General features: G+C 45.6%; 1 protein-coding gene across 3 annotated transcripts in view; it reads right to left on the bottom strand.

Moving 5' to 3' along the window:
- Positions 1–13325, bottom strand: part of sesn2 (sestrin 2) — a 65157-nt gene that overhangs the window by 13864 nt on the left and 37968 nt on the right. For all 3 annotated transcript variants that reach the window (XM_079521781.1, XM_079521782.1, XM_079521783.1), the window contains 2 exons: positions 5042–5224; positions 1562–1780 (listed from right to left, as the gene is read on the bottom strand). In XM_079521781.1, the coding sequence (XP_079377907.1) occupies positions 1562–1780; positions 5042–5224 (402 nt within the window). The remainder of the gene's footprint in view (positions 1–1561; positions 1781–5041; positions 5225–13325) is intronic.

The raw sequence follows: 13325 nt of genomic DNA, 5'->3' as shown, positions 1-13325 counted from the left end.
CCTTTGATGGCAATTGGATGACTTGAGGCATTTTGTTCCAAAAATCTGTTGGTGGCGCTATAACAGGCCAATGTGAAAAGGGTGGGATATATTCCTCAGCCTAGTAAGAAAATGTGTGAAAGATTTCACGTAAATTGCATGCTGCGTTCATGATTTGAGGCTTTTGTTCAAAAACGGGGCAATCTTGCAAACTGTGAAAGCCAATTATAGCCAATTAGGATGGAATATGAAATATCGGACAGATCCGACTTGAGCACATGACCATAGAGATACTGTGTAACGATTTGTGAGATTTTTGGACAGAATCTGGAGGAGTAATATCAAAAAATGTGTTTTACAAAAGTCGGCCTCCTGGTGGCGCTATAAAAGGCAGATGCGGAAAATGCAGGTCAAAGGTTTGTCCTTGGCCTCTAGGGAGTGTGCATGCAACGTTTCACGCAGATCGGTGCAGTTTTAGGTAAAAAATGTGAAAAGCTGCCTCATGGTGGCGCTATAACAGGCCGTTCTGGAAAATGCGGGGCAGAGGTTCATCGTTGGCATCCAGGGAGTGTGTGTGCAAAGTTTGGCATCGACCAGGTTAACGGTGCCGGAGATTAGCTGGTAACAGACGGACGGAAGGATGGACGGACGGACACACACACGGACGGACACACACACACACGGACGGAGTGCAAAACATACTCTCTCTCCCCATGCCTTCGGCCTGGTGGAGACAATTAGGGGTTCAGTGTCTTGCTCAAGGACACTTCAACACTAACTCTGGGGGAGCCCGGGTTTGAACTGGCAACCTTGCAGTTACCATCCAGCCACTCTACCCCTGAGCCACCGCCGCCCCAGTGCAAAGCCTACTGCAGGCCTTATTGACTAGATTTAGAAGACATTTTGCTTAACATGCATCGCAATGGGTGAAAAGCACAGCTTGCCAGACCCAATGCATTCCGTAAACTTCCGGTGTTCCTATTCGCCAATAGAAGTCTATAGAAGAGCCGCCATTGGACTGAAGCCCCATGAGGTGAACGGAGTTGTCGTAACTCTGTCTTACTCTATGGCTCTGGCCCGACCGTGGAGAGGGTGGGGCTTAGCGATGGGTCAAATTATATGGATGTTTTGCCACAGCATGTTTTAAACTATTAGTAATTTTGTTGGGGACCCCCTAGAACAGGGATGGGCAACTTTGACGATGGAGAGGGCCACTATATTTACACACTCACTCCCTATGCTATTTTTGAATTGGAATCCTGAAAATTAACATTTTTATGTAATTTCAAATGCCTTTAATTATACTTGTGTTGAGCATTGAGCTACTAAATTAGACTGAAGTAATTAAAGCGGGTCATGTTTGCATGTTGTGGAATTGTAAACAGATGAAACCAATATTATATCAGTATTCTGATATTAACCTGAGGGCCACATTAAGTGAAGGTGGGGGCCGCATGTGGCCCCCACCCCTGCTCTAGAACAACCTTTAAGGACCCCAGGGGGTCCCCGCCCAGAGAAACGGCGCCTTACACACTGATTAAAACAACAACAGAAAATAAGCCCGCCAGACCACCAAGCTCACCTCTTGTCTGCCTTCCTCGTGGGCGGGGCTGTGGGGGCTGCGGGGCACGTGATTGGGCGAGGGCGGATGGAAGGCGTGGCCTCCCACGTGGTCGGGCTCCGGGTTGAGGCCACACCCCCAGACGAAGGACGACAGCGAGTGGGCGTGTGCCATGAGGATGACCGCGTGGATCAGCTCGGCCAATGACCAGCGAGACTCCGCCCCGGGACATACCAACTCCTGTGGGTTTAGGGGGGGGGGGGAGAGAGGGTGTAAAGAGTGATTTTAGGATGAGTCAACATTTGTGACTGTCAATATGCATGGAAAAAGTTATGTGTCATCATCAGCTTCCATTTAAAAGTAAGAAAGTGCAAACATGAAGAATTATTGTGGGCGGGAACCCCTTTGGTGTTTTAAGCATTATGTTACTTTAGCTATTACTTTAGCTATTGAAAAATAGCAGATCTACAAGCTCATAGCGCGGCACTCGGTGCCGCGCTATGAGCTTGTAGATCTGCTATTTTTGAAAAATCGTGAAAATATCGCGCAAATCTTTGAATATATATTCTTTCAGAGTGAACGTTTTTAACTCAAATCTTTGCTTCTGGAAGGTCCCTGGAACAACATATATTCAGATAGGGGTCGGCAGCCATATGATATTGGGGGTCCTTGAAATGAAATAGTTTAAGCACCACTGACAGAAACACAGGTTTTTCAGAAAAACTGTCATGTTTTAGAAGATATTTGTAGAATCGAACTTAGGTCTAAATGGGTTAAAGGGAAACTTCACCCTTTTTGCAAAAATATATATATGTTAATGACGTTTAGAAGATTTAGAACACTTTTCTGGGGGTCTTTAATGTGTGTAATACCCTATTGTCCTGAATATAAGACTGTTTTTTTCCAATGTAAATATCCTACAAAACGTGGCCGTATTATAATCAGGGACTAGAGACTATTTGACATTCAATGTTCTTTCTCCACAAATGAGTCTTGAAGAATGGGGGTCGTCTTATAATCGGAGTCGTCTTGTATTCGGTGCAATACGGGTATGTGGTTCTAGATATTTTAGATTGTAGCAGTGAGCCCAGTGTCTCTGATGTCATGGACACTGGGGCTCACTTACTTCCTGGACTACATGTTGTCTCAGTAAGACAAGGATAAGGAATGAAGACGCTTGCACACTGTGGGCTCCGATGCTAGTGACTGTGGCTCAGGAGGTAGAGCAGGTCGTCCAATGATCCATGGGTCGGCGGTTCGAATCCCGGCTCCTCCTGTCTACATGTCGAAGTGTCCTTGGGCAAGACACTGAACCCCAAATTGCTCCCGATGTGCTGGTTGGTACCTTGCATGGCTTCCGCCGCAATCGGTGTATGAATGTGTGTGTGAATGGGTGAATGTAATGCACAATCTATGCAGTGGCGGACCGTGCCGAATTGAACTACGCCTTCAACACAACCCCCCCCCCCCCCCCCAACAAACTGTCATATGTTTTTATACAACATTAAACCACGCAAAAATTGGTGGAACTGAACCACACTCATATCAGATCAGGCTCTGTAATATCCCAGCTATGCTGCACCGGCGGGGACTAAACACACGCAGCGCACGCACGCGCACGCACACGCACACACACACACACACACACACACACACACACACACACACACACACACTCAAGTGGCTCCACAGCGCACAGCCACATGAGACTCGGCCACACACACACTGTGGGCACGGACAACCACAAGTCCTGAAGTCCACAACCATAGCCTATAAAACGATCAATCATCAATAAACTGCGTTGCATCGCGATCGCATGTATATAAATATTATATATAAAGATTCTTACCATGGCTGCCTGCATCATACCAATGGTCGACCCTGCAAGCTTTTCTTGAAGTCCTTCCTTCTCGAAAAATGCTTTGACTGTAAATCCACCACTAAATCTGTTTCTTCTCCTCCTTCAGCCGTTTTCCGCGTTTGTTTGTGAGTTAAATCTATTTAGCTCCTCAATCAACCCACATATGGGAACTCGCGCAGAAAGTTTGAAAGACCCAGTTCTCTTTTCTCATTTGACAATATTTCCCCCAGCAATGGGATCCAAGCGGAAGACGTTTACGTCACCAAAGGCCTGCTAGCTGGCGCTGGAACTTGAAAGAAACGCCCAGCAGGGCAAACTCGAAATCTGATTGGCTAAGGAACCTGTCAATCTCTATATTGCTCCCCATTCATTTCAACAGCAAGGGGATTCACTGGAGTTTCTGCAGGCCTCCCGGTAGAGAATTTTACCCGGAGACAACACAAGGGAATAATCTCATTGGTTAAAAAAAACCAAGGGCTGTTGTACCTGCACAGAATGGAAGCAGAGCATCCAGCCTGTCTGAGTGAGAAACAGTGCAGTGGCAGCGAAATAAATATAATATTATAATTATATATAATATTATAGATAATATAATATTTTTTAAAAAGAAAAACTTATTATAAAATAAAATAAATTTCTGCATCAGGCAAGTGGGCCTGCAGAGAAGGCCTTGCTGGCCCTGACGGCACACCACTGAATCTATGTAAAGCGCCTTGGATAAAAGGCGCTATATAAATGCACCATTTATATAAATGCACCATTTGATAAGTGCCTTTATTTGCACAAATGAATGACTGTGACATTTCGAGCACAATGCTCTTCCTTGAGAGCAAAGGAAGGCACTTATCATACTATTCATCGCTCGGCACCTGCCCAAGTTTGGATTGGATTGTGCATGTCTTTGTACTTTTTTCGTCTCAGTAAGACAGTCCTCCCCCTATCCAACAAGGAGGAGCAGTGCACCAAAGCATTATGGGAATTGTAGTGTCACCTGTATGTTCTGCTGTGTGATGAGCCAGGGCCTGTGGGCCAGCAGCATGTTGAGCGTGTGTGTGTGTGTGTGTGTGTGTGTGTGTGTGTGTGTGTGTGTGTGTGTGTGTGTGTGAGCGGTGCGGTGCGGTGTCACCTGTATGTTCTGCTGTGTGATGAGCCAGGGCCTGTGGGCCAGCAGCATGTTGAGCGTGTGTGTGTGTGTGGTGTGGTGCGGTGTCACCTGTATGTTCTGCTGTGTGATGAGCCAGGGCCTGTGGGCCAGCAGCATGTTGAGCGTGTGTGTGTGTGTGTGTGCGGTGCGGTGCGGTGTCACCTGTATGTTCTGCTGTGTGATGAGCCAGGGCCTGTGGGCCAGCAGCATGTTGAGTGTGTGTGTGTGTGTGTGTGTGTGGTGTGGTGCGGTGCGGTGTCACCTGTATGTTCTGCTGTGTGATGAGCCAGGGCCTGTGGGCCAGGAGCATGTTGAGCGTGTGTGTGTGCGGTGCGGTGCGGTGCGGTGCGGTGTCACCTGTATGTTCTGCTGTGTGATGAGCCAGGGCCTGTGGGCCAGCAGCATGTTGAGCGTGTGTGTGTGTGTGCGGTGCGGTGCGGACCTGTATGTTCTGCTGTGTGATGTGTGTGTGTGGTGTGGTGTGGTGCGGTGTCACCTGTATGTTCTGCTGTGTGATGAGCCAGGGCCTGTGGGCCAGCAGCATGTTGAGTGTGTGCAGACTGCTCAGCTTGGCGGGGACGTGCTCCAGACTCCTCAGCCAGCTCTCGTCTCCTCCGGCCTCCAGGAAGCTGGCGCTGTGCTGCTGGATGAGGTAGGAGCACTGGTGACGCGCTGCCGCCTGCACGCGCACACACACACACACACACAGAGGAGAGATAGAACATGTTAGAGTAGGCAGGAGTACTGGTGACGCGCTGCCGCCTGCACGCACACACATACGAGAGACAGAACATGTTAGAGTACGAGCACACACACACACACACACACACACACACACACACACACACACACACACACACACACACACACACACACACACACACACACACACACACACACACACACACACACACACACACACACACACACACACACACACACACACACACACACACACACACACACACACACACACACACACACACACACACACACACACACACACACACACACACACACACACACACACACACACACACACACACACACACACACACACACAAATTCGATTTTAATGGACTTTTGATATAAAAATACACAAAAATGAAAAAAGAAAATTGGCATCCATTGTTAGGTATGCTCATATGATGACCACGGATGTGGTCTAAAAGTGTGTATTTTTTATTTCACTACACCTTTAATAACACGGCCTAGGCAGGTCGGACAGCGGACAAACTACCTGAGTAACTCCCTGAGTAATGTTCACTTTGAGCTGCGTCCACTTCCGTTTCCGTCGGCCTTACCGTTAGGCAGTCGGCATTTCTTTTTTGGGGGTACTACTGTATATTTATTTAATTTATCTTGATGAACCCGATGCTCGGCCCAGCCTGACTAATTAGCATATATATTGGGCCCGGCCCCAAAAACGTCTGGTCGGGTTTGGGCAGAATTTGAGAACTCTTACTATCTCGTCAATGGCAGCGATTGTGTGTAAGTACAGTACTTGAGTAAACGTACTTAAAAAGATACTCTCCACCAGTGCATAGTGTAAATGTGGCACGTGTCGGTCTCCAGCCGGGACTACAGGTATTCTGTATTCTCAAACCTGGACTAGGGGTATTCTGTATTCTCAAACCTGGACTAGGGGTATTCTGTATTCTCCAACCGGGACTAGGGGTATTCTGTATTCTCAAACCGGGACTACAGGTATTCTGTATTCTCAAACCTGGACTAGGGGTATTCTGTATTCTCAAACCTGGACTAGGGGTATTCTGTATTCTCAAACCGGGACTACAGGTATTCTGTATTCTCAAACCGGGACTACAGGTATTCTGTATTCTCAAACCTGGACTAGGGGTATTCTGTATTCTCAAACCTGGACTAGGGGTATTCTGTATTCTCAAACCGGGACTACAGGTATTCTGTATTCTCAAACCTGGACTAGGGGTATTCTGTATTCTCCAACCGGGACTACAGGTATTCTGTATTCTCAAACCTGGACTAGGGGTATTCTGTATTCTCAAACCGGGACTAGGGGTATTCTGTATTCTCAAACCGGGACTACAGGTATTCTGTATTCTCAAACCGGGACTAGGGGTATTCTGTATTCTCAAACCGGGACTAGGGGTATTCTGTATTCTCAAACCGGGACTACAGGTATTCTGTATTCTCAAACCGGGACTACAGGTATTCTGTATTCTCAAACCGGGACTACAGGTATTCTGTATTCTCAAACCTGGACTAGGGGTATTCTGTATTCTCAAACCGGGACTACAGGTATTCTGTATTCTCAAACCGGGACTACAGGTATTCTGTATTCTCAAACCGGGACTACAGGTATTCTGTATTCTCAAACCGGGACTACAGGTATTCTGTATTCTCAAACCTGGACTAGGGGTATTCTGTATTCTCAAACCGGGACTACAGGTATTCTGTATTCTCAAACCGGGACTACAGGTATTCTGTATTCTCAAACCGGGACTACAGGTATTCTGTATTCTCAAACCGGGACTACAGGTATTCTGTATTCTCAAACCTGGACTAGGGGTATTCTGTATTCTCAAACCGGGACTACAGGTATTCTGTATTCTCAAACCGGGACTAGGGGTATTCTGTATTCTCAAACCGGGACTAGGGGTATTCTGTATTCTCAAACCGGGACTACAGGTATTCTTTATTCTCAAACCTGGACTACAGGTATTCTGTATTCTCAAACCGGGACTAGGGGTATTCTGTATTCTCAAACCGGGACTAGGGGTATTCTGTATTCTCAAACCTGGACTACAGGTATTCTGTATTCTCAAACCTGGACTACAGGTATTCTGTATTCTCAAACCTGGACTACAGGTATTCTGTATTCTCAAGCCGGGACTAGAGGTATTCTGTATTCTCAAACCTGGACTACAGGTATTCTGTATTCTCAAGCCGGGACTACAGGTATTCTGTATTCTCAAACCTGGACTACAGGTATTCTGTATTCTCAAACCGGGACTACAGGTATTCTGTATTCTCAAACCTGGACTACAGGTATTCTGTATTCTCAAACCTGGACTACAGGTATTCTGTATTCTCAAACCTGGACTACAGGTATTCTGTATTCGTTACACAGTTCAGATATTTCCCTTCTCGTCAAGATAATTACACATTCAGTACTGTACCAGCAGCTGCAGCTTGACTGTAAACACCTGTGCAGCAGCAGCACTGTCACCATATTTCCATAACATTTCTACAAGTATTTGAAAGAGGTGGAATAAAGTCGCTTTCTCCATATTCTTCCAGTACATTTCTAGTATTTGAACATTTTAACCCATTTTGGGCGGGAACCCTTGTTGGTGTTTAAAGCATTATGTTATTAGCTATTTAAAAATAGCAGATCTACAAGCTCGTAGCGCGGCACCGAGTGCCGCGCTACGAGCTTGTAGGTCTGCTATTTTTGAAAAATCGTGAAAATGTGCTTAAAATCTTTGAATATATATTATTACAGAGTGAACATTTTAACTCAAATCTTTGCTTCTGGGGGGGGGGGGGTCCCTGGAACTACATATTTTCAGATGAGGGGGCGGAGGCATATTACATATAGATTTTGGGGTCCTTGGCATGAAATATTGAGCACCACGCACCACTGATACAGAAACATAAGGTTTTTCAAAAAAACTGTCATGATTTAGAAGACATTTTTTTAATTTCGACGTCAGGTCTAAATGGTTTAATAAAGGTCCACTATTCCATCCCGTTTCCAGGCCTGCATTCACAAGGTTTGCACTCGGTTTCCGTCGACTTCACCCTGTTAGTCAGAAGAAGAACCATATTGGACATTAACTGGGGGCGTAAATAATCGCAAACATGTATATACCACCAAAGTGGCCTTGTGGTTCGAGTGTCCACCCTGGGACTGTGAGGTCGGGGTTCGATCCCCGGCCGGGTCATACCAAAGAAAAATGCTGCTTGGTGCTCAGAATCAAGGGTTGGATTTGGGGGTTTAAGTCCCTGCGACATCCCAGTGTCATGTCCAGGGGGTGAACTTGTATATCATGTCCAGGGGGTGAACTTGTATATCATGTCCAGGGGGTGAACTTGTATATCATGTCCAGGGGGTGAACTTGTATATATACTTGTACATCTCTTAGCGACCAACTCATTGGAGGCAATGTAGCCCCCTTTTTGAAACTAGCTCCTCGCCACTCGCCCTACACACTTCCACTTGGTTTGAGCATAGATATATAAACAATAGAGACGGCCCTGGATGGGAGGGGAATCCTGGTGCCGTCTCTATCATTTATATATCTATGCTCAAACCAAGTGGAAGTGTGTAGGACGAGTGGCGAGGAGCTAGTTTCAAAAAGGGCCTAGGGTTCAGTGTCTTGCCCAAGGACACTTCGACATGTAGACAGGAGGAGCCGGGATTCGAACCGCCGACCCATGGATCATTGGACGACCTGCTCTACCTCCTGAGCCACAGCCGCCCGGCTATGGGCCTCATGGCTCAGCGAGGCTTACTTATTCGCAACATGGAGGTTGGAAATGTTTAGTAAATAGACAAACGCTCGAGTCAGTGGAAAATTGACACAATAATGCTGTGGGCAGAAACAAAAAAGGGTTTTTTTCCAATGATTTAGTCATGAGATAATATCCCCCTAGGATACACCTCCACAGTCAACGTGACACCTCAAACGGTCTCCTCTGCACTGACCGATACCCTTCACCTGCTCTTTGCAGGATTGTTTTGTGTGAGTGATGACAATCACTTCCCCACCCAGATTTTTCCTGCCCGTCCGGGGAATCGAACCGGCAACCTTTCGGCAACAAGGGCGCTCCTCTAACCCTTAGAGCCACCGCTGCCCCCGTAGAAACATGGGTTTTTCAGAAAACTATTAGGATTTAGAAGCCTTTTTTTGAATCGACCTCAGTCCAAAATGGGTTAAGTAACGTTAATGACTATCGGCAGCAGCAATTCACCCTTTGTCAAGTCCCGCCCGTGGTTGTGCCCCTCTTCGCACCCATTGGTTGCCGTTTCATGGTTGGGAAAAAATCCTCTCTCTCCATCCACTACCATTGAAATAAGGTGTTTTTCAGTTGCTTCATATTGATATTCTGTGAATTCAATTCTTATTTTAAACTTGGTGTCAGTAAAAAGGAACATCACAGGTGCAGCACGGTGACTCGTTTGTTTTTAGTTTTTTTTCCAAAAATGATGTTTTAGCAAATTCAACATAAACAAGGCGGAACCAGGACGGAACAAGGCAGAGAGAGCCTGCTGGTTAGTCAGTCAGGGACCAATCAGAAGGCTGGCAAAGGGTGATGGGTTTGGCAGTTTGAATTGACACGCAGCAGGGAAATCAGTACAGCTGGTGCGAACTTCCAAGGGCTGCGTAGAGCTCCGCTCAGTGCCATACGCCCAGAGTTCAAACAACTGGAATAATAATTAATACATTTTATTGTATACTTATTGCACAATGTATATATCTATTCTACCTTTTTGTGGGTTTTTTCCTTAATCAACTTGATCACACTACAGGGTCACACAAAAACATCAAAAGTAGCAGATCTACAAGCTCTAAACGCGACTCTAAACGGCAAGTTTCGAGCTTGTAGATCTGCTACTTTTGACACTTTTGAATTTGAATCCTGAAAAGTAACAGTTTTGGACATAACGAGGTTTAACTAACGATATGCGATACTAATTAATCTCGTGTACAACATGGTTTATACACCTTATTGCACTTTCTATACATCCGGATTCCAGACACTAAGCTATACTCCCACCCCTAGTGCTGCGATAGAAATTCCTCAGGGGTCTTTATCTTTATTATCTTCTTTATCTTTATTATATGTTTATAAATATGTATTGTTGCTGCTCAGTATCTGTGGACCTCACCACACGTAAGTGCATTTCGTTGCCTTTATCTGTTTGAGAAGTGACAATAAACAGTCCTTTCCTTATTCAACTGATTCTTAAAGTTCAGTTCCCTCCCAATTTGCAGCAGACTGGAATATCTTACCATTTCCTTTACTATTCCGGTGCCGACTCCACCCCTCGTTAACTATTGACTGGTGACTGGCTCAATGATGTGATGTACTTCTTAAAGGACCACTTCACCACTTTACAACCTATCTTCATATAATAGGTCCTCACTAATAATCATGAAAAAAATGGCGCAATTCTTTCTACTCCGTCTGTGTCTCATAGGAGGGCTGCGGGCAGTTCAGAAACCGTCTTCCAGTGACATCATCGATGGGGAATCCAAGCTAATAGAAACTGCAGGCTTTCTAGTCCAGAAAAGTTGCAATGCGAAAATGGAAGCCATCGTTCTCACGAAAATGGAAATCTAAACATTTTTGTAAAGAAATAGTTTAAAAACAAATCTGCCTAATGATGATGTCACTGGAAGACGGTTTCTAAACTGCCCACAGCCCTCCTATGAGACACAGACTGAGTAGGAAAAAAATCGTGCCATTTTATGCCAGTCTAACCACAGATCCGACACAGGGGTAAGTGGTTGACACTATGGCAGGTAGATAAAATGTTGGGACATGTGGAATTTGCTTTGGAGTTGCCTAAACTGGAAGTGCACGTTTGAGTGATGAGTCTGCTATAAACACAACAGGAGATATATAGCTAGATAGCTATAAACACAACATGATATCACGACACTGGTATCTGTATTTGGTATCGGTATCGGCTAACACAGAAATTGAGGTATCGGGATCGGATCGGAAGCAAAAGAAAGTGTATCGGGACATCCCTACTCATATCCAACGATAACCAAATATTCTAAAGTTTTGGGTCTGAGAGGCTAAATGTCATCAAACGGTGGTTCCGTGGCTCAAATGCAGAATAAATAATGGACCTTGATGTGAAAAGTGTTGAAAACTAGGGCGTTCATTTAAGAAACACAAACAGTTATGTGGAGATAAAAGGTCTCAGCCCGAGAGCAACAAGGCCTACTGTATATACAGTACGTAAATATACAGTATGAATATGTGGGTCATTGTTTCTAATCTATGCTGCCGAGTGTCAAATGAAGGTCTGTGTTTACCTTGGGCCACCTCTGGCATGAGCAACACACTGGAAACGGCAGCAGGCCAAGGCTATTTACATTCTCTAACTCCTCTGGCCTTGTTCCAGTGTGCATGCGCACGCACGCGCACACGCACGCGCACACGCACACGCACACGCTGCATCAAATCAAGCGGTGCGTACACTGTCTGTAGAAGCATGCAGCTTTGTTTCTCAACACCATATCTATTCTCTCCCCCCCCCCCCCCCCCCCAAAAAAAAACACAACTGACAATGTTGGTCCCAGAAAGCCAGAGCAATGAGAGTACTGATGCACCGAATATTCGGCCGCAGAAAATATTAGGCAGAAAATGCATTTTCGGCCTGTTCGGTTTTTCGGCCCGAATAGGCAGAAAATATATGACCGAATAGTGTATGCAATGAATGCATTCAAAAGAGCTGAATAAATGTTTTATGGACCCATAATAGTGATTATTATTTTAAGTTAAGTTTTGCCATAACCATTGTTGTGGGAAATATGAACTCAAATCTATATAGTATATTGTTCCATGCTAGTCTGTCTGGTCGTGTCTGTGAGCAACAACACCTTGGCCTGAAAGCCTGTCTTAATCCAATCAACCCTTTGATCAAGCTGTATGTAAAAGACCATGTCACACCTCCTGTCTCAGGAGGGGGGCGACAGCCAAGACAGTCAGGGCGTCTGTATTCTATTGTACCTTTGTGAAGGTGTGGACCTGCTTCTGGGGTATAAGAGAGGACCTACGGAGAAGCTGGGGAGGCTAGTGGGATGGAGACGACGAGAGAGAGATGTACTGAGAGAGAAAGTTGGAGGGATGCAGGCTAAGCCTGCTAGACTAGTAGATGTTGTTTGCTTGTTGCTGTTCTTCTGAATAAACTTCTAAGATATACATTCACCCGGATGGACATATATTATTTCCATAACAATTTGGCACCCCAGATGGGACTGGATTACTCTGCTGGAGCGGATAACTCCATTCAAATGAACCTCAGGACTAACAAATCTTTCTGACGATTTTTGGAGGAACAGTTCGAGAAGATGGAAGACAAATCAAGCAAAAGGGAGACTAACCATACTACGGTGACACAACCACAAGGACTGAAATAAAGACATGAAGGTGAAGTAGATGTTTTTGCAACCATACTTAGGAGGACAATGGGAGGCAAGTTGAGTTATAAGAGAGAGGGACAGTTTGAAGAGGAACAAAGGACAAGGAAACAGATTGAAGCCACGGTACTTTGTCTACAGGAAAAGCTGAGTAGAACCCTGGGGAAGCTTGTCACAGCCCTACAAAAGTTAGACAACCACACAATTGCGAGAACCGTTAGTTGTGATGGCTCCAGACTGGAAGACGGAGATGTACACACTGCCAACCCTTGTGCACATGATAAACTTATGAGCTGGAGGGAAATAGAGCTGGAAGAGTTCTCTCATCAAACCAACCCCCCACACAAGATCAATACACACAGCCAAGCTGGGCCACATCAGACATTTCCACTAATGTCGTATCCTGCAAATCCACACCCACAACCTCCTGCTGAAGCTGCAGAGGAAATCTGTGATGCTGACTCTGAAACAGTGCAGGTCCGACACAACTGGACCCAAGAAGTAAGGGAAATTGTGAAGGATCTCCCATGTCCGACCGAAAATGTGGAACGCTGGTGTACATCCGTGTTGGATTTAATATTAATGTATCAGCCATCCGCAACAGAGTTGGAAACAGTGTTTCGCAAAGTTTTCAAA

The sequence above is a fragment of the Electrona antarctica genome, assembly GCF_951216825.1.
Source record: "Electrona antarctica genome assembly, chromosome: 15".
NCBI classification, from domain to species: Eukaryota; Metazoa; Chordata; class Actinopteri; order Myctophiformes; family Myctophidae; genus Electrona; species Electrona antarctica.
This window is presented reverse-complemented; position numbering and strand designations above follow the sequence as displayed.